The sequence below is a fragment of the Tetrao urogallus genome (genome assembly GCF_951394365.1).
Source record: "Tetrao urogallus genome assembly, chromosome: Z".
Lineage (NCBI taxonomy): Eukaryota > Metazoa > Chordata > Aves > Galliformes > Phasianidae > Tetrao > Tetrao urogallus.
Genome location: NC_136816.1, coordinates 53,270,508 through 53,297,467, shown reverse-complemented (window position 1 = coordinate 53,297,467; position 26,960 = coordinate 53,270,508). Strand labels below are relative to the sequence as shown.

Genomic DNA, 26,960 nt, shown 5'->3' with positions numbered 1-26,960 from the left:
GCTACTTGGTCACTACATCTCATTAACAGTTTGATCGCTGATACTCAATATGTGATCCTCATTCTGCACATTACTGACATAATTTGATACACTTCACTGTCTGTTGTATAATATTAAAAACAAGCGCAGAGTTGCATGTGTTGTGGTATGTCACTGTTGTGACATTCACCTTTCTGTAAGCCTCTAGCTCTTTTTCACCTGTCTTTCTTTACAGTTGCAGTAAACAAAAGCATCATCTCAGTGGACCTTAGTTATTCATCTTAATTGTCGTTCTGCCTTACCCTCTCCACAACACAATTATGATACTGTATACTTTTTCTGCAAGAAAAACTTCCCACTTAAAAAAAAAAAGCCTTTGTTAGGATATATACTGATTTCATTTTTCCTTCTATATTAACACTTCTTCCACTTGAATATACTATCTTTTAATTTCAGAATATTTTCATTGTGCTTTTGATGTATTTAGTAGGAGTAAAAACAGGTTATGATTAGTTGAGTATATTAATATCTGTTAGGACTAAAAGTAATTGTCAATGACATATTTGCCACTCGTCTAATTGTACAATATCATTACATTTCTTTACACTGCTTTTCAATCTGGGCTTCAGTACAGGAATCTCTACAAGCAAGTGTTCCATCACCTCAAGCTTCAAATGCACAGGAGTCCATAGGAGGGAGACCAGTGGCCTTTCAAAATATTTCACCTGTTAGTAGGGCACAAGGTGCACCAGACACTTCTGAATTAGCAAGAATCTTACCTCAAAAGTACAGAAGGAAACTTATGTCAGTTGAAGAGATTGAATATATTCAAGTAAGTCTCAGTAACTGTTGTGTGTTCTCTTATTTACCCAACATTCTTCTTACTTCTGCAGGTTCTTAAGGTTTCACGTAAGATAATACATTATAATTTTTTGTTAAGAAAAGCTTTTGCAGCTTTGATACACAGTACCAAAACTACAAATCCTTGAACCTTGAGGTTCGGAGCTCTTACTAATCAGTAGCTTGTGGTGTCGCCATGTGATCCAGATTTAAAGCAGAGGTAGACAGGTAGTGGTAAGTAGAGCCTACATTAAGCATAGTCACTTCTTGTTTTATAATAGATGTTTAATGTATAATGTGAATATGTTGGATGGCAGCACAGAATTCTGCTCGTCGACCAGCCCTTGCCAGGTGGCTGAAACACAAAATTCATAAAAACTAGTTTGGAAAGTATTATGTAATGGGAAGTTAATTGTTGCACTTATAATTATTGGGAACATTTTAGCTAAGTTTGATGGAAATATTTCCTGAAATATTTGCAGTGGCAGCATTACATGAGAAAGTCAAGGAAAAACTGCTTTTCTTCTGTAACAGTTTTCAAATGTAAACATTTTTACTTAAAAAGGAAGAATGCACAGAATTTGAAGAGCTAGACAGTAGCTTTGTTAAATGATAAGGACACTTAAAGGATAACAGTGTTAGTACAGGAAACCTATTTTTCAGCATGAAGTGGGTTGAGTATTTAAATTTGAAATAAAACGATCTCTTTCCTGTAGTTACATACATCTTTACTTCTTTACTTCCTTTTTTTTTTTTTAAACCATGAGGCAAGTTGTAAAATAATTTCTGATTTCACATAAAGAGTATAGCGGCTTACCTGGGCTTTGCTTTTAGTTTGCCCTTTGGAATTTGGGCAGTAAAAAAGAAATTCTGACACTACTACTACTGCTGTTTGTCTGACCTTTCTAAAGTGAGTGAAGTCGTATTTCTTCCATCTGAGAGAATAGGGAACATTTGCAAATATAGGTTGTAGAGGTTTTTATACTGTTTATATTGTTCCATATGGAAAACGAGCTGTTAATGTTAATTTTCTGACGTGTAGCATGTCCATTATAGATGAAAAATCAAAGTGTAAATAAGTTAAATCTAGGACTTGTTTGTTAATCTGTAACTGCAAAGGAAGATTGGATCTCAATTTCCCTTTCTTTTAGTGAAAAATAGTTAACTGTCTATTTTTTGCTTTGCAGCGTGGAGGTCCAGAATAAGTACAGAAGATAATTTGCTCTCCACTGTTGAAGAAGTATGGTGTTCATCATATAAGCTTTTCCTTAATATTATAAATAATAGTATACTGATAGTTTTAATAAAAACCCTACACAAAGGTGTAAAGGTTGGCACAATGCTATTAATTGGTGATGAGAGATTTTCTGTTGATAACTAATAGCAATTGATGGCTACATCATTAGAATATTTTTCTAATTAGCCATTCTATGAATCTGGCAATAGAACAAACTGAGTTGCTTTATTTTCCTTGTTAACAGGTCTTCTCAGGGCTGGCTTCACAGGCAGGATATGCACACTCAGAGACTCATAGAATGGCTTTATTTGGCTGGAACCTTAAAGACCATCTATTTCCAACCCCATGCTGAGGGCAGGGTTGTCACCCTTTAGATTAGGCTGCCCAGGGCCCCATCTAGTCTGGCCTTGAATACGTCCAAAAATGGGGGTATTACACCTTCTCTGGAGGAACTCTTCCAGTGCCTTGCCTCCCCCCCTCCCAGGGAAAGAATTTACCCCTACTATCTAATCTGAATATCCCCTCTTTTAGTTTAGAACCATTTCCTGTCATCATCAAACTGTGTAAAAAGTCCTACTCTGTCCTGTTTATAATAAGCTCCCTTTAAATATTGGACAGCCACAATGGAATCTCCCTGGAGCCATTTCCCAGCTGAACAAGCACAACTGTCTCAGCCTTTCCTCATAGGAGAGGTCCTCTGATCCTCCTCATAATGCACTACAGCTGTGCTGCATCTTTTTGTGCTGGGGTCACCAGGCATGAATACAGTACTCCAGATGGGGCCTCAGAAGGGCAGAGCAGAGGGAAACAATCAATCACCTCCCACATCCTGCTGGCCGCCCCGCTTTTGATCCAGACCAGGATACATTTGGCCTTCCAAGCAGCAAGAACACATTGCTGGTTTGTGTCCAGTTTTTCATCTACCAGAACCCTGAAGTCCTTCTCTGCAGGTCTCAGCAAGTTTTTCTCCTTATCTGTGCACATATCAGTGCAATGCTTTGTTGAATCTCTTTAGGTTCACATGAGCCTACTTCTTTAGCCTGTCCAGGTCCTGTTGGATGACATCTGTTCTGTCGTATGAACAGCACCACTCAGCATGGTATTGTCTGCAAATTTGCAGAGGATGTAATCAATCTGTCAATTAATTATGTCATTAATAAATCTGTTAAAGAGCACCAGTTTCAAGACGGAGTCGAAGGGAACACCATTCATCACTGGCCTCTTCATGGACGTAGATCCATTGACAGTAACTCCCTGGCTGCAATTATCCAACCAACCAATTATTATCCACTGAATAGTTCACTCATCAAAACCACCTCAATTTAGAGATAAGGATGTGGTGTAGGACCCTGTCAAAGGCCTTGCACAAGCTCAGGCAGATGACATCAGTTGCTCTGTTGTCCACTGATGCCATCACTTCATTGTAGAAGGCCACTAGAAGGATAAGGCACAATCTACCCTTAATGGGGCTGAACTGGCTTTCCTAGATAATCTCATCTCACATGTGTTGAAAGACCTGTTCCATGATCTTCCCAGGCACAGAGGTGAGGCTTAATAGCCTAATGGCCTGTAGTTCCTTGGGTCTTCATTCCCTCTCTCGCTTTCTTAAAAATGGGAGTCATTTCTCCAGTCACCAGAGACTTTGCCTACCAGTCGTAACTTTTCCAGTATGCTGGAGAGTAGCTTAGAAACCGTATCAGCCTGTTCCTTTAGGACTCCAACGTGTGTTCCATAGACTTGTACACATTCAGTCCCATGAGGTGGTCTTGGATCTGATTTACAGTGGAAGGTATTTTGCACCCCCAGTCTCTACCAAGAGGTTCAGAGATGCTAGAGACAAGGGGAAATCTGACTGCCAGTGAAGACTGAGGAAAATACCTCATTAAGTACCTTGGCCTTCTCCATGTCTATTGTAGCCAGTTCTCCATTTTCATTTATCAGAGGGGGAACAACTCTCCTTGGCCTGTCTTTTCTGACCAATGGACCTGCAGAACCCCTTCTTGTTATTCTTCAAATGCCTCATCAATTTTACTTTCATCTATCTTAATCCCACCTCTGTACATCTGCACAACATCCCTGTACTCTTCCCAGATGACCCATTTCTGCTTCTGCTTCCTGTACATGTCCTTCTTATCCCTCAGTTTGAACACCAGGTCCTTGCTCAGCCATGTCCATTTCCTACCTCCTCTGCCTGACTTCTTATGCTGGGGGATGGAGAGCTGTTATGCTCTCAGAAAGGTGTCTTTAAAGAGCTGCCAGCTCTGTTCCCTTCCTATGCACCTAACAACAGTTTCACAGAAGATCTCATCCAACAGCTTCTTGAGCAGAAGTTCACCCTCCTGAAGTTCAGGATCCCGACTCTGCTGTTTGTCAGGCCCCTGTTCCTCCTGATCACAGACTCAGGCAGGCCATGCTCACTACAGCCCAAGTGCCTGCTGCCCTAACCTCTTTAATGAGCTCATCTGCATTAATGAGCACCTGGTCCATTCACTGCTGGTTGGTCTGTCCAACACGTGGGTCAGGAAGTTTCCTTCACGCACTTCAGGAGTCTCCTGGAATGCCTGCAGTCCATCGTCCTGTTTCCCCAGCAGACACCTGGGTGGTTGAAATCCCCCATCAGGATGAGAGCCTTCTGTAGCAAGAAGGCCTCACGCACAGGCTCCCTTTGATCAGGCAGCCTGGAGTAGACCCTACGCAGCAGATGTCCTTCAATGGACCAGTTCCTGCTGCTGCCCACGAGCTCTCTGCCTGACCCTGGCTGTTCCTCGCAGGCAGCTCTCCATAATCCATGTTCACAATCCACGTCCGGTTTTTAACGCAGAGCGCAATTCCCCGCCCCTCCTTCCTTGTCTATCTCTTCTACAAACCACGCAGCCTTCGACTACAGTATTGCAGTCGTGCCATTTGCCCAACCGCGAAGCGTTCTCCGCAGCTGACCGAGGTCTGATTCGCCGCAGCTCCACCGCGCCTGCGCGGCAGCCGGCCATCAGAGCCCGCCGCCCCCAAGCAGCGCGGTCGGGGCGGTGCACGGCCCGCCCCCGGCCCCGAGCTGACGCTGCAGCGACGCGGGGCGCTGGGGCGGCCGCGCGGTGGCGTCAGGGCAGCCAGCGGCAGGGCGGGGCGGCGGGCCTGAAGCGACGCCGGGCGCGGGGGCTGATAAAGTCCTGTCGTTGTTCTTCCGCTTCGTGTCTCGTCTCTCCGGCCTCGGGTTCTTTTCGCCTTTTCCGCTCGGAGGCCATGGATGCGCGGGCTCGTGCGAAGCGCTACGAGAAACTGGACTTCTTGGGGGAAGGGCAGGTGAGCGGCTGCCGGGGCACTCTGGGGGGTGGCCGGGGTGCGCGGGGCGGGCCGTCCGCCGCAGTGTCCGGGCCTGCCGGCTCGGGGCTGCGGGCCGCCCTGCCGATGCGCTCACGCGCGTCTCTCTCTCCCCGTAGTTTGCTACTGTGTATAAGGCAAAGGACAAGGTCACGGGGCAGATCGTTGCTATCAAAAAGGTGAGTGCCGGAACGTCCCTCTGTTGTGTCGCTGAGCGCCTTGCCCTGCAGCGCTGCTTGTGTGGACGGCTGCCGTGGGTAGTGCGTGAGGGTTGCTAGGGCCGTTGGCAAAGAAAATGAAGATAGCACAATCCATGGCTGTCTGGCCTTCTTGCTTGTCTGTGGCACGTGTAGTGAGGTCGGATTGTTCTGGGCCACGTATACATGGGCCGGACTGAAAGCAAAACCTCCATTTTACTTCTGTGGAAACTACAGCAGATGTGAAAAGCACAGTGACACTATGTGGTAGAGCATGTTCTGAGATACCAAAAACTATTTTTCAGCAGAGACACCACCATTAGTTAGGCATTGTCACTAGCAGTGAGCAAAAGCCTGCGTGCTGCAATGGCATAAGCCTGTACCAGTGAAGCTGACCTGCTGTTGCCGTCAGCTGTGCTGAAATGCATCACCTGCTGCCTCATTGTGCTCACACCTGCTGTTTGGTCTCCATAAATGTTCAGCAAGTGTCGATGAATCTCAGTAGGTGCCATTTTTCTGCAAGGAGGAGTTCAGCAACACACCTTTGCTTCATTCACACTTCTATGTCAGATGTCATTTTGTTAGAGTACCCTTCTGCTGCCATCTGTCGCATGGCAACAACACAGAATGGGAAGGTTCAGCCTCTACTGCCATGCTAGCATCCACCTCTGACATCATAGGCTAGTGTAATAACATAGGAGGCATTATTGCAGAGCAGTCCTTGTAAAATATTTGGTATTGTTAACGTATAGAAGTAACAGCACTTTTTTTTTTTTTTTTTAATTAAAGCACTAAAAGAGCAACAGCAAAGTAAAACTAAAGAGCTATTTCACCTTGTTTTTGTACAACTAATGCATGAGTCTGATTGGATGGCAGTGGCTACAGCTCTTAATGAGGGTTCAAGGTGTTCATCAGAGACATTTTATTAAATTTTACTCTTCCTGGACTTGAAAATGTGGTATTAAAACTCAACCTGCATTGGAAAAATAACACCAAAGGATGTACCTGTACTGTTGCGGCCTGTGGCTTGACCTTATATAATATGAGACATTTATTTTCAGATTAAATTGGGACACCGATCAGAAGCTAAAGATGGTAAGTATTAAAATAAGTTCATGTCATATAAGCTGCTTTTATTGGTTTTGTTTCTGCAGACTGGGTGATTGATTCCTTCCTACTCTCGTACTGTATGTCTAACTGCGCATAGATGGCTGTCAACTTTCTCAGTTTAGGTGCAACCCAAACATGAGTATAGCATAGAATAATAGTTCTGACGCTTACATGTGCCTCTGTGTCTTAATTGTGCAAAGGAGGTGCGAGTGCTTATCTTTTTTGTCCCAGAAAATATCACATGAAAACAATAAGTAAAAACAAGATTCTAAAAATCTTTTCTTTGCGTAAAGAAAAGTTTTGTTTTGAGAAATTATATTTGTGCAGTAGTTTCTTTTGATCAGATGCTCTGACCAGCCACATGCATTCAGGCATTAATGTTGCAATTAAAACCCAATAATCCTGGTCTTTGGTTTTTGCTTATCTGGTGCAATAGTGTGCAGTCGTATGGGCATAGCTGCCATCCTTCAGGGATCCTGCACCCGGTTACCAAATTCTTGTGAAAATTCTTCAGTTCCATTCTAAGGAAGAACTAGACATCCCAGAGTCTTCCAGTTGTGTCACCTGCCACAGAGCTGTGATTCACCTGGTCTTCACTAGACTAATGTCCTTTAAGGACAGTCATCTTTTAGGGCCTGCAGCCATAATTCAAGAAGAAGAAGAGCGATCATGTCTGGTTTTCCTTGTGCTTAACTGGTTGCATACTTGGGATTATTTTTTTTTTTTAGTCTAAAAAATATGCCCACATGAAAGCAGACACTGTCTGTTTGTTTCTAAAGAAGGAATTAAAATAGGTGAAATGAGAGTGTAAATTAATCCATCACTGCACCCAAATCTTTGCTAGAATCGTATATGTTGAATAAAAATACTGTGGGGATAATGCTTTTTCTGAACACACATAGTTGAAACTTGCTGCACAATGAAGTGCAGTAGTGTTTGTCTGCCAGTAAGTTGTCTTAGCCATTCATACCAGCATGTTTTTGAGAGAGGAGTTGTTAACTAGTGTGCATGGTTTGATGGGATGCAGTATGGATGACCATCAAAGTTCCCACCCCAAGTTTTTCTTTATGAAATCTGTCTGTTACAGGATTTGTGTTAGGGTGAGCGGGTTTTGGCCAGTACTTTTTGTGTTGTAGTACAACTGCAGAAGAGAAATTTTCTTACCTCTTACATCTGAAATAGCCTTTTTTTTATTATTTTTTTCTTTTCCCAAAAATCATGTTCACTCTGCCTCCCTCTGGAAATGATGCAGTGTAGAACTGAAATTTCCAGGACGTAACTTTGCTTTAAAACAAAATCAAAGCTTGCTATAACCTGGAAACTGTTTTTCTAGGCTTGTTGTAGAACAGACCTTTTTAGCCAAAGGAATGTATACATTGCTTTATAATCTATATCTTCTAATTATTACCTATATTTTGTCTGCAGCAATCTACGTATCTGTGGCAGTCTGCTTGGCTTTAACAAATAGATGAGCGGTGAGGAAAAGGATTGTAATGTTAAATAATCAATGAACAACAGAATAAGAGGTTTCTTTGCTGGAGTTTAATTTGAAATTTTTAATTTTATTCTATTTCATTACTTTTTTTCGGTATAGGAATCAACAGAACAGCTCTCAGAGAGATAAAGTTGTTGCAGGAACTAAGCCATCTGAATGTTATTGGTGTAAGTAAAATGAATGCTACTTCTAAAATCAGTTCCCAAATACTGTTGATACAGTTTCAAACTGAAATTTAAAACTAGTTATCAGAAAGCTACTTTATTGTAGATTCTTTGTCCAAGGTGAACAGTGAAACAGTTGTTGCAGAAAAACGTCTGTTTTCTTAATAAATGTTAAGTCTTTTTATTTTTAAATCCTTTACTATTTAGCTCATGGTTATGGAAATCAAAGGTAGGAAGGCTTCTAGAAATTTAGATCATCTGATTTTTATTTATCTATTTATTTTTATATTTCAATTATACAAATGCAAACGAGTGCAGTGTTAAATTTACCTGAACTGGCTAGCGGCAGAGGAAATTGTGACAGCCAAAAGCAGGCTTTGTAAGTAACAGTGAAGTGGGATTCACATAGTTTTTATTAGGTTTTATTGCTGCCACTTAAACCCATTGTTAGGTAGTGTGATTCCTGTCTTGTTTCAGTCTTACTTAAATTGACTTCTGTCTACAGATACTTAGCGGGAGCTGAAGGTACTTTAAAATTAGCAAATGTAGGTCATTCAAAACTTTGCCATAACCACTAGACCAGATAGGAATTCTCTGGAGTTTTTATTTAGCATTTTGGACTGGAGGTACAGTACTCTTCTGGACTGTGAACTTAACTTTCAAAGTGGTTACAGTACACAGAGAAGTCTACTGAACTTGGTTGGTAAGTAAAGCGGAACTGATAGTGGGGGGGGGGGAAAAGCAATCACAAAACAATAGTATGTATAAATTATGCAGTAGAAGGCAATCTATGTATTTCACACAGAACATAGTGAATCTCTCAAGTTTATTTCCACAGGCATTACAGAAGCAGATGATATCAACAGTGTGAGAAGGAATTTGGCAAATTTGCAATCATTCATGAATCCAAGAGGGCAGAAGTTCTGTATAACAGTTGAGCTTGGGTAGAGGGTAAGGATGCAAGGTGTGCTTTGGAATATCCATCAAAGTTAGCAGAAACTTGGGGGTATTGGATGGTAAGCTGGATATGAACCAGCAATGTGCACTTGAAGCCCAGATAGCCAACTGTATCCTGGGCTGCATCAGAAGAAGTGTGGCCAGCAGGGTGAGGGAGCTGATCCTGCCGTTCTACTCTGTGCTCTGCTTGCCTTGAGTATTGCATCCAGATGTGGCGTCCTCAATACAGGAGAGATGTGGACCTGTTGGAGTTTGTCAGAGGAGGGCCAAAAAAATATCCAAGAGATTGAACATTTCTGCTATGAGGGCAGGCTGAGAGTGCTGGGGCTGTTCATCCTGGAGAAGAGAAGGTTCTGGGAACACCTGATAGTGGCTTTTCACTATCTAAAGGGGGGCTGTAAGAAGGAAGGAGGCAGACTCTTCAGCAGGGTCTGTTGTGGTAGGACTACAGGAAGTGGTTTCAAAATAAAAAGGAAGATTTAGATTGGACAAAAGGAAAATAATTTGTCCAGTGAGGGTGGTAAGGCTCTGACTGGCAGAGGTTGCCCGGAGATGTGATGGATGCTCAATCCCTGGAGACATTCAAGGTCAGGCTGAATGGGGCTCTTAGAAACCCGATCTGGCTGTGTGTGTCCCTTTTCCTTGTAGGGGAGAGTGACTAGGTGATCATTAAGGATCCTTAGCACCTCAAACAATTCTATGATTCTATGAATTCAAGATTTTTAACTCTAGGACGGAGAGGTAGTTGTATAAAATGTTACCAGATAATGTGGACTTCTTGGCTACCGGGTTAAGAACTAAACTGAGTAATAAATTTTGTGTTGCAGGTAGGCGAACTGCAACAGTGCTACTTCATATTACGGGGTTACATTAAAGAAAACAAGATTCAAGACAGAACTGTGAGATCAGTTCCATGCTTTCCCAAGTCTAGGCCGTAGGTGGTCCTGTGCCTGTCTGTCTCTGCCAGTAAACTGAAACTGCCTGTGCAAACTAGAGTAGAGTGGAATTTTAGAAAACTGGAATTGAGGGAGTATAGTTCATCATAACATATTTTGTTTTACAGCTTTTAGATGCATTTGGACACAAATCCAATATTAGCTTGGTGTTTGACTTCATGGAAACAGACCTTGAGGTAAGACAGATTAAGATATCTCTTATTTCAGTATCTTCAAATGCATTTTGAAAATGCGTTCTGAAAAACATATTTTTATAGCCTTACTTTTACTGTATTTTTTTTAATTTTCTTTTTATAATGGCGTCTTTCATTATGTAACTTGATTAATATTATACCTTTAAAAGAGTTGGAATAGTGTGACAGTTTTTGTGTAATTTCAACTGAAAATGCCTTTACTTTTAAGTAATTTCTGTCAGCACTGTTACCAGGAAACAGACTGTTTACTATATTAGTTTTCTAGGACTTCAGTCAGAGCATAGAACCACTGATCATAAGCCAGGATCTCAGAATGCAATTGCTAAGCACAGTAATGTAAAACATGCAGTAAGTGTGATATTATTAAAGTATGCCATGTAATGATCTGACTAGAAGTCACATACTCCTGGACCCTTCTTTTAAATTTGACTGTGGTGCTTGCTTGCAGGCCTGACTCTTACAGATGTTTCATTAGTTTGTCTTTTGCCAAAATATTTTTATCAAATACTTTAGTGCAGATGCTTCATTGTGGAGCACTGCTGAGAAGACATTTTGGATGATTCTCATGTCAGATCTGTATATGCATATCCATACTCTGGAAGAAATTAACCCATTGTACATATGGCATGAGACCCTGGAGCTCACATTTAAATGTTAAAGTAAAGCATTGACAAGTTTCTTGAAACTCAGAGGAATGTAAGACTGAAGTTTTACTTCTCTTCTTTTTGCTCATAGAAGTAATGCCTTTACTTTCTAGAGGATTGATTTTTACTTAGTAACTATGCAGTGTTTAGGAATCAAGAAGGTACACTGTACAAGGAGGAATTAAATACTTAGTAACACCATGCAGAGCAGTTATTCATGTTGCGGTATCATTCAGACACCTTTGTTAGGGACTAAGGCCTGTTGTGATTAGGCACGTGCTGCATGTTGGAAATTCTTTGGTTTTAGGCTGTTGCTTTGTAAATCTCAAACAATTTAAATCTTGAGAAATGGTACTAATGAACTGAAAATATTGAAATGAACTTTTTTTTACTATTTTTTTATTTTTTTATTTTTTACTATTGATATGAACTGAAAACTGCAATATTAAACAATTTTGAGGGAGTGACTTAGAAAGTATTTTTAAGGAGGGTGTTCACTAGAATTTTGATGTTAAAAATTAAACTATGTTGAACACTGAAGTTTGTTAAAATATAGTGTCGTGGCTATACTTCCCTGTCTTTGTGGGGGGAAAAAAAGGAAATCAATGTGTTAACAAGGATTAGATGCTTAAATTGCACGGAGGACAAATGAGCATGTAGGAATATAATTTCTTGTAGATTATTAACACATCTGTTATTTTTGTGTACAACTTTTTTGACTTGTCAGATTGGATATGTTTGGTATGAAGATAAAATCATGCTTCCTGCCAATTTTCTAAATGGGCTGCTTATGCCAAGTTCGCAATAGACCATATGGAGTCCCTACTCCAGTTCTGATATCTAGATCAGTATAGACCTGTGGGTTTTTTGTTTTGTTTTGCTTTTTTTGTTTGTTTGTTTGTGGGGAGGGGAGTTTGGTTTTTGTTTTTTGGTTTGTTTGGTTTTTTTGTTTTGGTTTTGGTTTTTGGGGTTTTTTTTTGTTTGTTTGTTTTTTGGTTTTTGTTTTTGTTTTTGTTTTTTTTTTGGACAAAGGATGGGAACAGTAGAGTATGTATAGCTACTAATTGCAACTTTACCCTAAAGCATAAGCTAACTTTTGAGCTGAAAAAACTGCGGAATAATTTTGCATTATAAGCTTTTGTGCTTATCAATCTACCATTGTCAATCTAACATTTGCAGGTTATTATAAAGGATACTAGTATTGTGTTAACACAAGCTCACATCAAAGCCTACATGCTGATGACACTTCAAGGATTAGAGTATTTACATCAACAATGGATTCTGCACAGGGTAAGCATGCTCTAAATGCCTTTGTTCCCATAACAGATGTCACTTTTGATTGAACTTTAGTCTGAATAATGAAACCTTCATTAGTTTGCAGTGCATAGGGTTGCACTAGCTGTTGAGCAGTGGCAGTTGCAATGCTGGAAATGTTAAGAATTACTGACATCTATAGTGTAAATGCTTATATGTGTAAGTCATTCCAAAAGTAATGCTTTATATTAATTCCCATGGAAACTACGATGCAAAAAGCACAATAGCTCTATACAGCAGAGCAAATTCTGTTTTTCAACGTAGTCACCATTCTTAGCTATGCATTTCAATCAGCGATGAACAAGAGCCTGCTTGCCACGCTCTTAAAAACCAGCATCAGCAGATGTCACTCACTGTCTCTACTGCAGTAACGCACCACCCCTTCTTCTCTATGTTCACATCCACTGTTTGGTCTCCATAAACATTCAGCAAGTGTCAGTGAGAATGTCAGCGAGTACCATTTTTTTTACACATGGAAGAACTCAGTTCTGCAGCTTTGCTTCATCTGCACTTCCATGTCAGATGCTGTTTTGTTACACTGCCTCTCTGCTGCCATCTGTCACGTGGCAAAAGAATATAATGGGATATTGGTGAGTAGGTTCAACCTCTACTGCCATACCACCACCTGCCTCTGACGCTGTGGGTCAACATACTAAACAGGAGGTGCTACTTTTTGAGCAGCCTTTGTCAAGCTGTCTCAAGTGATTCATGACTTTGGTTAGAACTGTGATCTAGTCTGGCTTAGATGAAGTTAACTTTCTTCATAGGAGTTTGCATCATGCTGTATTTTGAATCTGTAGTTAAAACAGTGGGCTGTTTTCCACCTGTTGAACACTGCTTGCGCATCTTCAAGCCTTTTTCTGCTCTGCCTCTAACCCAGCAGATCTGCTTGGAGGGGCTCAAGATTGGGACAGGATGAAGCACTTGGGGCAGCTGACCCAAGTGGCCCAGAGTAATGCTGTCTGTGGTACAACAGTGTGAAAATAAATAAATAAAAATAAAAAAACGGGATATGGGGAAATATTTTGTCTTCCAAGTTGGCTGTTGCTCAGAGGCTATTTGGGCATCAGTCTCTGCTTGTGGGAGGTGATAAGTGAATTCCTTTGAGTCCCTTGTTTTTTGGATTTTGTTTAGTTTTTTTCTTGTTTTTGGGCTTTTTTCCTCCTTTCACCTGTTAAATGCCCTTTGTTTTGTATCAGTCTATGAATTTTTTGCTCTTCCTGTCTCACTTGGGTGTGAGGAGATGCAAGTAAATGGCTACATGCCTCCTGGCTGCATCCAGGGCACAACACTGTTACTGTATTAAACTATATCAGTCCCGTAACTTCTCCAGCTGTCAGACAAATTAGCAATTATCTTATTCTTTTTTTTCAACAGTGCAGTAAGACAGAAGTAACGTTCTTGCAGCAGAGCAAAAACCTACCACAAATCTGTGTTTTTGAGCTCTGGAAATTAAATAGCATAATATTCAAACTGAGATGTTTGATTTTTTTTTTTTTTTTTTTTTTTTTTTTTTTTTTTCATTTATGTGGAAATGATGTCATTTGTTTTCTTCATCACAGTGTAAAAAACTCAAAATATATTTAGACTGAGTTTTAGAATACTGTTACTATACTCTTGCTGGGATGTTCTCTGTATGTCTGTTTTTATTAACAATGACAGGATTCCTTCTTTGCTTTCTGTACTGACAGGATCTTAAACCAAATAATTTGCTGTTAGATGAAAATGGTGTTTTGAAATTGGCTGACTTTGGCTTGGCAAAATCTTTTGGAAGCCCAAACAGAGTTTACACACACCAAGTAGTAACAAGGTAAGACATTTCTTAGGTTGATGGTAAATGTTATGTATTACCCTGTGGAATACACCAAGTTAAAGCAACACATTTCAAGTTTGATTTCTAGCTCAAGTAGTATGACTATAGTGGCAAAAAGTCTCATAACTTTGCGTAAAGAAAGCATAATAAAATGCTTTTTAGCAGTGTTTTAAAGAATGATTAGAATTTGTGTCCCTGAAGGTTGTTCTATGGTATGATACGGTTTTGAAGCACGTGAAAATAACGTGTATTTACCTATAAATCAATCTTTCAGAGAGACAGTTGTTACTTGCTGCCAATCATGAGCCCACCAGACTTTTCTAGTGAGGCATATTAACGATTGTGATATAAAAGCTCAACCCAGTTAAGTTAATGTCTTTTTTTTATGTACTTACTTAAGACATGTACTTTTTTTTTTTTTTTTTTTTTTTTTTTTTTAATAAAAGAAAAATTACTGCAAAAGTTTCCTTTGGTCCACTGTAATGCTAAAACTATACAGCAAAACTGTTTAATACCTTCATTCAATCAAAAGGCATCAGTGATACAGTTGTTTGAAATGCAGTGTATACAAATCTTGCCCAGCTTCAAATAATTGCTGCCAAGATGTATTTTACACAAAATCAATTTCTAAGTCTGTTGCTAGTTGTATTTTTGAAAGCTGAAAGGAACTGTGTCTTAAAGTACCATTTATTGAAAATAAATTTAAAGAAAACAATGGTCTGTAACATGTAAGCCTCCCTATATACTTTTATACTTCTTCCTTTGCATATCTGCAATTCTGTTGTTTGCCCGTTAGCTCAGCCGTAGTAAAACTGTGGTTACATGTAGCCCCATGATGTACAATGCAATGCTTTTCAAACTTAAAAAACAAACAAAAAAAAAAGCAAAAAAAAACAAAAAACAAAAAACAAACAAACAAACAAAAAAACCAAAAAACCCAGCACTTTATGGTTCTTTAATGTTTGGAAAATACACGGGCAAGAGCAGAATTCTTCTTGTAGTCTTGCACTGCTGCAGCATACATCAAGTAAAACCAGGTTTTCCTGAAACGTTTTTTTTCTGTTCAGATGGTACCGATCCCCAGAACTACTGTTTGGTGCTAGAATGTATGGTGTCGGTGTTGACATGTGGGCTGTTGGTTGTATTCTAGCCGAGCTGCTTCTCAGGGTAAGTCTTCAAATGTAAGCATTTGTATTTGTTCTTCAGTGCATTTTAGATGTGGGTTTCTTCTTCCCTGCAGTAGTATAATCAATAGAAACTTAGGCTGCTTCCTAGGAGTAATGAAAGGGGGCAGGAAGGAAATACCTTCCAGTTGGTACCTATAAGGAAGGGGAAATTTTCTAATAAGCTGAGGTTCCAAAACCATTGCAAAGTTTGGAAGCCTTAAAAAACAGCTAGGCAAAAAAGTACAACAGAGTATCACAGTTCTGCCTTTGGGAAGGTGAGTGAAGTAGGTTACTCTTCCAGTCCTCTCCGTGTTTTCTTTTCACACAGCCATTCCTCAGTTTTCATCTATGATATTTCCAGAACATTTGGCATCATATGTACATGTACACTCTATAAATTGTTTACCAATAATTGGGAATAATGACCACAGTACAACTGTAGATTTATTTGTAATGAGCTGAAAATGTACTGTTGTTGTTGTAAACTGTGGCTAGTTAATAGACTGGAGTGAGGCTGGAGATAGTCAAGATTACATTATGTCACTCCTCAGTAAGATGTTATGTACAGGTGTAATCATCCATAAATATGCTTTATGGAAATAAGCAATTATGTAGGTCTTCTGAAAACACTGAAGTAGGAGGTAGGAAGTGGAGGGCAGGGGGTACAAGCATAGCTGAAAGCATGAAGTAGCCTGCAGTATAACTTACTTCCCAAAATAAGCAGGTTCTGCTTGATTTATGCACTTTAAGTGTATGTTGTATTGTGAACCAGATTAGGTAACTAGTCTGTTTGAAAACACTTGGGAATATATCATTTGCCTTGTCTGATTTATCATATGTATAGGTGTGCCAGTACAAGTTCAGAATGGAAATATAGAGTGGTTGCTTAAGAAGCATCAGTAGTGCATGCATAAACATAGATGAGGCCACAGGTGTCCAACCTTCTGGCTTGCCTGGGCCATGTTGAATGAAAAGGGATAATCTTGCACTGTGTATATGTGGAATGCTACAGAAGAGATTACTGCTAGTTATTTCCATGGAGACAACAACAAATACAAATAGCACAGTAATTATTTGATAGAGCAAATTCTCAGCTACAAAACAATGTTTTTCAATGTAGTCACCACTATTAGCTGTGGTTTTTTTTCCCAACGTTGAACAAGAGCCTGCATGCCATGCTTATAAAAATCTCTACCTGTGAAGGTGATACCTGTTCCACAGTTGCTGTGATGGTATCAGTGCTAATACGCACCATCCACCTCCTCCCATCTGCTCTGTGGTCCCCATAAATGTTCACCAAGTATGGATGGATATCAGTGCATGCCATTTTTTTTCCATGTGGAATAATTCAATAACACACCTCTTGCTTCATCTGCACTTCCATGCCAGATGCCATTCTGTCAGAGTGCCCCACCGCTGCCATCTGTCACACAGCAGCAACATGGGATGGGGTATTGGTAAGAAGGGTCCACCTCTACTATCATACCACCAACATCCACCTTTGGCAGTGTAGGCCAATGTAGTAAAATAGGAGGCATTACTTTTGGAGCAGCCCTCGTAAAATATGTAGTTAATGCACGTAAGTAAACAAAACTTATTTTATTCTGTAGTATTTCTTATTAAAACCTAAAAAGAGCAGCAATAACACAGACCTAGTGAAACATTTGACTTTGCTTTGGTACATTAGCCTGGTTTGATAGCAATGGTCGCAATTCTTAGTGCTTTGCCAAGGTGTTCATCAGAAATTTTTATGAAATTTTACTGTGTTTGATCCTTGAAAACAGTTGTTCACAGTTGTTCATGCGTACGGCCAAAGAGCAATGGCATATTAATGAGGTGTGATTGTGACGTGAAGATCTGTGAAGATAATTCTCTTTGGTAAAATAGGGCTTACAGGGGTCCAACAGAGAGACATGATCACACTTTAATTCAAATATACCAAAGAATTGGTGATTTTTCCTGCAGCCTTGAAACCCATTCTCAAATTACTTAATCAAAATGGAAAGCACAGCTGCATACGCTGTTCACAGGACTGTGTTTAAGCAATATGCCTCAATACATGCAATTATTTGCCTTAACTTGAGCCTTAACTGCACTGCATCCACGCCATGCCCTGATTTCATTTCAGTGTCAGTTGCACACTGCTGTTTGGTTGTTGCTGGCAGTGGTTGCATGCTGGAGGCGGGGCTGGGCTACTTGGCAGGGCAGAGCCACTGCTGTGATGGTACAGGGCAGGGAACAGCTGCAGGGCAGGCTGGGCCAGGCTGTGTGTGGGCTGCAGGTTGGACAGGTGTGGATTAGACCTCTGAAGTTGCATACTTTGTGGAAAGTTAGAAAGCAAAGACATGATCTAATTCTATTAAATTATTTATTTTTCTTACGAAGCAGATGATGTTTATGGCAAGGTTTTATCACTATGATAGTTTTAAATGTATCTGTCTCTTCTTCTTCCTGGTGTACTGGATTGAAGGATAGTGAAATTTCCGGGAGCTTTACAAAAGCTCTTAAACATCTTCAATGGGCTTTCAAGGCACCAAAATTGAGTGCTCTGCCTTACAGGAGTGTTCATTATGCTCTTTCTGTCCTTATGATTAAAATACTGTCTCTAACTTCACTTTTGTTCACAAAGTCCCTTTTTTTTCTTTCACTGTGTGCCTATTGCATGAATGACAGCTCAAACTGGACAGACATGCCGTTTTTTCTGTCTTCTGCCTAGCTTAGTTGACATCTTGTTCTTTGTTGGGCAGTTTAATCCTTTATGGATATGAGTCAGTATAATTTCTCTTGATGCTCCTTTGTTCTACTGTTATTAATTCTCACTTTTGTAATGTGGTTGCAATCCACATTAATGTTTATATATATAATGTCATGTAATGTCACCTATCTTGAGGTTGTAGGTGCTGGAAAGATTATTGTGATCAACAGACTGTAAATTTACAGCTCAGGGTAAAACAACTTAGCTTGATAAAAGAATGATTCTACATTAATGCTGTAATGGTTTTAATGTTATGTTTTGTTCTATTCTGTCAAGTCAGTGATACTAAGCCTGGGGTACAAGAAACGTTCAAAATCTGTATGATGTCACTAGATAGCTTTAAGTGTTCGGTGTACCTTGTTACAGGCACATGGTATACAAAGATGTTTCAGTTTGAATGTGTAATGCAATTATGAGGAGCCACTCTAAGATAATTTCTGTAATTAAGTCTAGAATTTAGTTTAAATGAGCTGTTGCCTTCCTTCAGGTTCCTTTCTTGCCAGGAGACTCTGATCTTGACCAGTTAACAAGGATTTTTGAAACACTGGGCACTCCAACAGAAGAACAGTGGCCTGTGAGTCCTTTTGTTTAACACTCTGACTTTAATTTTACTTGAAGTAATCTCTGCTTTTGCTTTTGAAATTAACTTTAAAAATGTATCAGAATATTTTATTAAGTTCTCAGAATGCAGCTGCCTCTCACAAAGAAAGAAGATAAGCAGCTGAGACTTCTATCTCAGCAAATCTCTAATCATTACAACAGTGTTATTAGCATCATGCAGCAGTTGAGAGACATCTTAATTTCCTTTCTTGGTCCACAGTTTCCCATGCTATTGATATAAAATTAATATTGATTGCTTAATGTTCTTGAGATTCTTGATGTATTGATGTTTTAACTCGGAAGGCTTTAATTGCTTTCAATGTTAGGAACAATTTATAGAACCTTAAGTTGGGCTGTCCAGGTTTTTCATTCGGGATCCATTAAAAGACAGAATAACAGTTCTGAGGCAAAATGGTTTGTCAGAATAACTCTCTGGTAATATACAGAAATCAGTGTCTGTCACTGCAGTGGACCCTCTTTTTTTTTTTTTTTTTTTTTTTTTTTTTTTGTGATTGGCACCACTGGCTTTCAGTGGCATTGTATCCCAAAGCCTTCATCTGCCACACAAGCTGCATCTAAAACATGAATGATAACCTGTCTAGCTGTGCTCAGTCAGAATAGCTAGGTGTTGTCAGTCATCTCAGGGCACTTCTTTTTTCCGTATAAGCTCCAGCCCTCTGTTCATCTTAGTGGCCCTCCTCTGGACCCACTCCAAGAGCTCCACATCCTTCCTGTACTGGGGCCCCAGGCCTGGATGCAGTACTGCAGATGGGGCTCACAGGAGCCGAGTAGAGGGGGACAGCCACCTCCCTCTGTCTGCTGGCCACCCCTTTTTTAATGCAACCCAGAACACAGTTGGCCTTCTGGGCTGCAAGCACACACTGCTGGCTCATGTCCAGCTTCTTGTCCACCAGGACCCCCAAGTCCTTCTGTGCAGGGCTGCTCTCAAGGAGATCTTCCCTGTTTGTACAAATACCTGGCATTGCCCTGGCTCATGTGCAGCACTCTACATTTGGCCTCATTGAACCTCCTTATGTTTTCATGGGCCCACTTCTCCAGGCTGTCCAGGTCCCTCTGGATGGCTTCCCTTCCCTCAGTATATCGACTGCACTGCTCAGCTTGGTGTTGTCTGCAAACTTGCTGAGGGTGCACTCAATGCCATCATCTGTGTCAGTGATGAAGATGTTGAAGAGCACCGGTCCCAGGACCAACCCCTGAGGGATCAGGGGTCATTGTATCCTGCAACTGTTCCTCCTGTATGCCAGTTTTCCTTTGTATGAATGGCGCTTAGGTGCTACCTCAGGTGGTCACTAAATGGATCTATAGCTATGTGAAAAAATTTTGTGTAAGGCAATACTAGCCCCACGCAATTCTGTTATGCTAGGATTTTAAAGGGAGGCGCAAAGATTTTTGCAGTGATATTTTCTCTTTCTTGGAGGTGAGAAAAGGAGAGGACAGGAAATTCACTAGCACAACAGAGATAATGCATTCTCAAATTTATTTCCAAACCTATGATTTTCAAATATTGAAACCTTTGCAGTCAAAGTTGTAACTGATTGCACACATTTTTTACTACAGCATTAGTGTTTTATTTAGCTTGAATAAACTTGATGAGCAAACTTACTGAATTATGTTGATTTAAAGGTTTAAAATACTTACTGACATCTAGATAATTGTAACTGGTTTAGTTTTATGGTGAAATTTGAATAGAAGGGTTGGTTGGTTGGTTTTTTTTTTTTTGTACCTAAAGGGGGCAAAAATGCCATTCATCTTTTGTTTAACTGGTTTTTCCTTCCTTCCCTTTAGCCCATAAATAAAACATGCATTTGAAAAAGTAGCTCAAAATGCTAATGATGGATGACAAACTTTGAAGAGGAAGTATATTACCAGGAGGAAGTGCACATTGGCTCCTCTGTGTATCTTGTCTCTTCTACTGTCTGCTAGTTTTACTTTGCGCTCACTGTAAAGTTCCTCCATGCTTCCTTTGTTAATTTTGTTTCCTATTGTACTCCTCACTACTGAAGCAAGAGGGTGAAGGATTACTTGGTAATGGATACTGCGTCAATTCTTTTTTTAGAGTAATTTTTATGACCTGTTATTCCCACACTCGGTGATCAGGTATTAATAGGGTATCTGAAGAACAGTTAGCTTCTGCTGTGGATACAGCTTTATGAAGTTTCATTTCTGTGAAAAGCTAAACTCCTTCAATCTTGAAAAACAGACATCCCATTTTTGTGTCTTTGTAGGGAATGACAAGTCTTCCGGATTACGTCACATTTAAGTCTTTCCCTGGAATGCCTCTTCAACATATCTTCAGTGCAGCTGGAGATGATTTACTTAGTCTTCTACAAGGATTATTTACATTTAATCCTTGTTCTAGAGTTACAGCCACTCAGGTATAGTACACCTGTATGTGTTCTGATCTTCATTAACATACTCAAAACATCAGATAAATGTGTTCTGAAGCTAAGAAGCCAGGTCTGAAATGGAATATCTGTCTGTGAAATACTGTAAGCGTATTTCCTACATGTTATACAGAAAAATTTGAAATAACACTCTGATAATCACCATTCCCAATTATGTAGCCAAGGTAGACAACTAAAAAGTGTATGAGCCAGATGATCATAGTCAACATTCAAAATTCAGTTTCATAAGCTAGCGAGTAAATCTTAACATAGTATGTTTTATTCCCTGCTTTTAAAATGTTTTCATCTTTAATTCGTCCAGTCTCCAATTTCATTTAAACTTTCTTGGTTCTTTTTTAAAATGGACATCTGGTGATTTAAGCCATTGTCTTGATCTGAATTTCAGTTTCCATCTTGCTTGAGTAAAATTGATCTCAGTTTCACTACTGTTTATTGGGTAGAAATAAATGACTTTGGATTAAAATCTTGCTGAATGTTCCGTTCTAGTTGAAAATAGGATTATTGTCGTGGGCTAGGCACGGCAACTAATTCAAATATTTATCGCCTCACAGTTACAGGGTAGCATGCACACCCCCACTGCAAGGCTGGGACTCCCTCATGGCTTGCTGGACAAGGCAAATCTCAGTGCATGTTAGATACCCTTGAACGAATTGACTTTTTGAGAGCATATTGAAGGGTTTTGTTTTGTGTGGTGGTTTTTTTTTTTTTTTTTTTTTAAGTCACCATCTCTAAAAATAAGTAAACAAAGTGAATAAATAATAAAATAATAAATAAATAATAATAAATAAAAAATAAGTAAATAAAGTAAATAAAATAAGTCTTCCCAAGTAACTAGTTGCAGCATGCTTGAGACAATTCCTACATTAACTCATATATATGAAGACATTTTCCAGGCCATATTGTAAGATGGTGACTTGAATTTATGTGATTTTTCTAGTCTTATGTTTTTAATGACATCTCCATAGTGTAAGGTAGGAAGCAATTTCTGCATACCATATTGGCTTGATTTATACATGGTACTGAATACTTTGTAACTGGCATAAGCAAAATTAGCGTAGAGCTAACAGACTACATAAGTAAAGCCATAAAGCATAGTAAATGGAAGCTGTGGAACTGCTAAAATTTAAAATAGGGTATGTAATTTTTCTACATCAAGTTAATCTTGCTTACATGCTCATTCAAACTACGTCGTCTTGCATTTTACACTGTAGAAGCAGCACAGTTAATGAATAGGAAGACCGGTTTTAAAAGCTAGCAAAACAATAGTGTTCAAAACTTTGGTTACGCTATTTTAATCTCTTTTTCTCACTTCCATCTTTACTCATGTATCTCTTCTCTTTATTCAGAAAGTGAGTTCTTCAGAGCTAGAAACTCACTGATCTCCTGCAGTGTCATCTAGAGTTTTGTTAGAATGTTTGAGTGCTAGCTAGAAGTGAGCTTGCGGTTATCTCTTAGCTAACAAAGTACCATGGTAGTCACTGAGAATATTAAATCTTGCTATCTTTCAGTACAAAGATGCTTAAGTAGTTTCTGAAGTCTCAGTTAAAATCTATTTATTTAATTATAGTCTCTTCATATGTGAAGTTCTGATGCTTATACTAATTCCCTTTTTTTTTTTTTTTTTTTTGGCTTTTAAGGCATTGAAACAGAAATATTTCAGTAATCGACCAGGACCCACTCCAGGATATCTGCTACCCAGACCCAACTGTGCTGCAGAAGCTGTAAAGGAGCAACAACACACACTTTTGAATTTAAAAAGGAAACGAGGAGAGGGAGTAGATCAAGGTAAATTTTTAATGTTTCACCTGATTTAAAATGGGAACACAAGAGAAAACTGTACTTCCAGTATTTCAAAACATAAAAACTCTCTGAATGGATAATAACCCTGGATACCAGTACCATCTGGAGCCCTTTAGGATTTGTGTTTTCAGATAAGCACTTGAAGGTAAGAATGGCTTAATTCTATAATCTAACAGAACTGGTACCAAAAGACTCTTCTGCTATGCTTTACAGATCTGCTAATTAGAAGAAATACCATTAATCTTTTAATGGAGTGTGGTATTATCTACTAAATGAGAGGCTATCAGACTTTCTTCTTGTTTTCTCAAGCAAACAAGAAAATTCTCTGTGAGTTAATAAACTTCATATCACTTAGAAAAAAGAAGGGAGAAATAAGAAATAAATATGGTATTTCTTTTATGTGATAGATTAAAGAATGTAAGTCAAATTTAAAGGGATTTCTGCTATCTCCTTTGGACTAGGCAAATGAACTGTTAAGACCATGCAGGGTAAGGAAGATCTCAGTACATTACAGTGATCCTTTTAAGAAGCAAGCCTATCCCCTAACATTTACTTCCATACGGAACCTCCAGTTTTCCTCAAACAGTAGTACATACTTCATACCCTCATAGCAAGAAAAGGTTTGTGGACTCAACAGCTGTATGTGACACTAAACTAGTCAGCCCTTGTAGCAGAGAGGCAAACATTAATTCTTGAGCTTGGAGTCTGTCATCTTGGCAGCAGGAATTTGCTAGATAGTAGCAATTAGATTACATTAATAGCTATATAGTAGGTTAATACCAGTTTTGTTTTTACCAGGATGAGGCTGTTTCAATACAAGAGTGTGATATCTTGCTGGAACAGAAATGCTTCCATGAAACTGCATTTCCTCATGAGCTCAGATGGACAACTAAATTATTTAAGTTCATCTTACTGTTCAAGCACTTTGACCCGTTGTGTTAGATTATGTCAAATTACAAGTAAAACGCATTAGCTCTGATGCTAACCTCCACACAATCCCAGCCCAGATAACAACACTTATCAGCACCCCTCCTTCTGCACCCCTACCCGTCACAGGGGCACGAGAGACGCACGCCATAGGGTGTAGCTCAAGTGCCATTTATTGCTGCACAGCAGCCACCTATATACCGTGACACATGACCGCCCCGTGACCCGTTAAGCACCACCCAGAACCACCCTGTAGCTACCACCCACCAAAGCCCAAGTGCCACCCACACCAAGCACTGCCCACAAGCTCATTGGCTTAATTTTTCTTTGAATTAGAATCTTTAATCTGTTAACTATTTGCTGACCTCAGTACCACGGGTCAGCTGACATGTGGGAATTTGTCAAGTACCATAGGTAATTCATTAAAGTCATTAGTTGAAGCTTTTTATCTCTTGCACCTAACACCATGTGTCTGCAATTAACATTTTGAGGTCCATGTCCCTAGAATATACAGCTAGCTAAACAACAGGAAAGAGAAAGAAATGCTTCTCAGTTTTGCAGTCTTGCAAAACAAAAAAAATCTTGAAATCTTGCATTTGTCAGTGAGCAGAGTTTCCAGAGCTGTATCAGAACATGCTTTAACATCTTTACAAAAGTCTGATCTTCAGTAAGGGGAATTTCTGCCTCAGACTTTGGACAAGGCTAGGACTTCAGAGTTTAGATATAAATAAGGCATTTAGGAATTCAGCGTTACTTTTTGAGGTATTTTATTGTCAGCATGAAAAGCAGCATCACTTGCTTCAAGTGCTTGTTGAAGCATGTCAGAAAATTATGTTGTGTTGCTGGTGGAACCTGAATGTATCAAAAGTGTAGATCTTAATAGTCCCAACCAGCTTAGAAAGAGAGAACCAGTGTTACAGCCAACAGATCTGCTCTCCTGGATTTGGTCTGATACCCTTATATGGCACAGTCTTCTGAAGTTAAAATGAAGTTGAAGCGAATATTGGAAGAACCAGTCTTTTTTAAGAGTGCAGCATCTTTTTACTGCTGTTGAAAGTAGAAATGTGCAAAAATCATTTTGAAGTGAGTAATCCCTTGAAATTCTCAGGCTTGTATGTGCTTGTTCTTGCACAGCATCTCCCCCAGCCCCGTTGAGGTAGCACTGCAGAAACTGAGTAGCTTAAACTGGGAAGCAGTCAGCGTCCTCTTGTAAAATCTTGTCATCAGAAACTGGCTGCTAAGAGTGTACTTATGCCATCCCCATGAAGTGCTGCTTTTTCACAAGAAGATTGCCTTGGGGAGTGCTCACTAAATTTAAATGTGCAGCAGCTGTACTTTTCAAAAAAAAAATCTATTGCCAAGGGAAAACTAGCAGTACATGAATGAGAGCCTGTAAAAAAGTATTATACATAATTGCTGGCTACTGCTGCCACTTATTTCTAATCAGTAAGGTAGGTGGAGGCACTGATGTCCGCTGGTTGTCCACCTTTTCCACTCTGGAAAACAATCAAATGGAGCACTTCTTCTTCAGGATGCAAACTTCCAGTCCTGTTAATTTGCATTTCTACAGAGCTGTAAGCTCATAAAATTGAGAATACAGAATACAGCAGTGATCTCTTTCCTAAGATAGTACAGATCTGAGATTAGGCAGGTTTCCTGTGCTATTCTACACTGGCTTGGAAAAAAAAACAACAGCCTACTAATGTTTAAAGGCACTTCTGTAATTTGGGTGTTTGCTTAAGGTTTGTGGGAATGATTCATTGTTAATTTATATTAGAGGACACTTGCTTATAGGACATGTAAAAATTGTTGGATCCTTCTATAGAAAACTTTGTATCCATTCCAGAAGGCAGCTGTGGTTTATTCTATCAAGATTATAAATAAGCAGTACATGAATAAATTAGAGGACAAGAGGTGCATTATGCTAATGCAGAAGTGCTGCTGCCCTCATTTCTGCAGTTGATACTAACAGAAATGTGGTTGAAGGTAAGTCACAGACTTAAAGAGCTGTTACCTCCTAAAGACAGTTCTGCTGGGTACTGACTGTGTGTGAAAAAGATCACTCATCATTACCCCTTTACTGTGCTAACAATGTGATTTACACTTTTCAGGACTACCAAAAAAATTGATTTTTTGATTGCTGTGGATGGCAGATGAAAATGAGAGCTCAAGTGACCTGAGTCCCAACCATGAAAAACTCTGTAATAGTCACTGGATGGTTATTTTTAGAATATATTAATATGTAAAACGTGAACGTAATATTTTATTAATACAACTGAAGTTTTTAATTTTTTTTTAAATAAAATGCTGCTTAAAAAGCAAGATGGTCCCTCTCTCTGATTTGCTGTCTCACTGCTTTGACTCATGTTTTGAGGTACAAGTCTGAACCACCTGCATGCTGCTGATTTACACAGACCAATTTTGTAGACCCTTTCTGTTGAATCACATGCACTCCTTTACAGAGGCCCATCCTTCAGAGGAAGATGGCAAGTGTGGCACCTGGAGCTTAAATGTACGTGGCTGTCTGCCAGCACTCACAGTGTGTGTTGGAAAAACTATATCACTATAAGAGAAAGACGGGAGGCTTTTTGTTTCAGTTCATATGCCAGTGTAACAACTAAGTTTGCATGTACTCACTCAGACAGCTTGCCTTATGAATTTCAAAGGATATGTTCACTGTACTGAAAACAATGTGGTGCTCACAATGACTGTGAAGTGGTTGGGTTGTTTTTCTTACCACACATTCTAGTCTTCTGGGAGAGATTGCCTGGGAACATATAAATACTGTTTTCTTCACAGCCAGGATTGCAATAGGGGTAGAGGGAGACCCAGTTTGGGAAACTACACCAGACCTGTGAATGTGTGTTTGTTGAACATTTTTCACAGTGCATAGACTGAGTTTAGCTCTGTTGCAAAGTGTTGGGCAACCGGACTTCTCCAGTGGAACAAAACAAGCCAGTAGGTGCTGCTGATGCAGCTTAATTGTATGTCCACCATAGTGCAGTGGATCTCTGGGATACCTGTTGAGGCACTGTCGTTTTCCCACCTATGAACTGCTTTTAGCATTCCAT

General features: G+C 39.6%; 1 protein-coding gene across 2 annotated transcripts in view; it reads left to right on the top strand.

Annotated features, from left to right (window-relative positions):
* The window catches only part of CDK7 (cyclin dependent kinase 7), a gene marked incomplete at its 5' end in the record, with an annotated part of 28,136 nt that extends 5,065 nt beyond the window's left edge, over positions 1-23,071 (top strand). Inside the window, 11 exons of one of the 2 annotated variants that reach the window (XM_079548360.1) lie at positions 588-811; positions 5,491-5,550; positions 6,630-6,663; positions 8,273-8,340; positions 10,358-10,426; positions 12,268-12,378; positions 14,094-14,212; positions 15,283-15,382; positions 18,624-18,710; positions 20,983-21,132; positions 22,800-23,071. In XM_079548360.1, the coding sequence (XP_079404486.1) occupies positions 588-811; positions 5,491-5,550; positions 6,630-6,663; positions 8,273-8,340; positions 10,358-10,426; positions 12,268-12,378; positions 14,094-14,212; positions 15,283-15,382; positions 18,624-18,710; positions 20,983-21,132; positions 22,800-22,976 (1,199 nt within the window). In that variant the 3' untranslated portion in view covers positions 22,977-23,071. Of the gene's footprint in view, positions 1-587; positions 812-5,293; positions 5,354-5,490; positions 5,551-6,629; positions 6,664-8,272; positions 8,341-10,357; positions 10,427-12,267; positions 12,379-14,093; positions 14,213-15,282; positions 15,383-18,623; positions 18,711-20,982; positions 21,133-22,799 lie in introns of those variants that run through there. The other variant, XM_079548361.1, reaches the window with a different exon arrangement.
* Between the last annotated feature and the right edge of the window lie 3,889 nt (positions 23,072-26,960).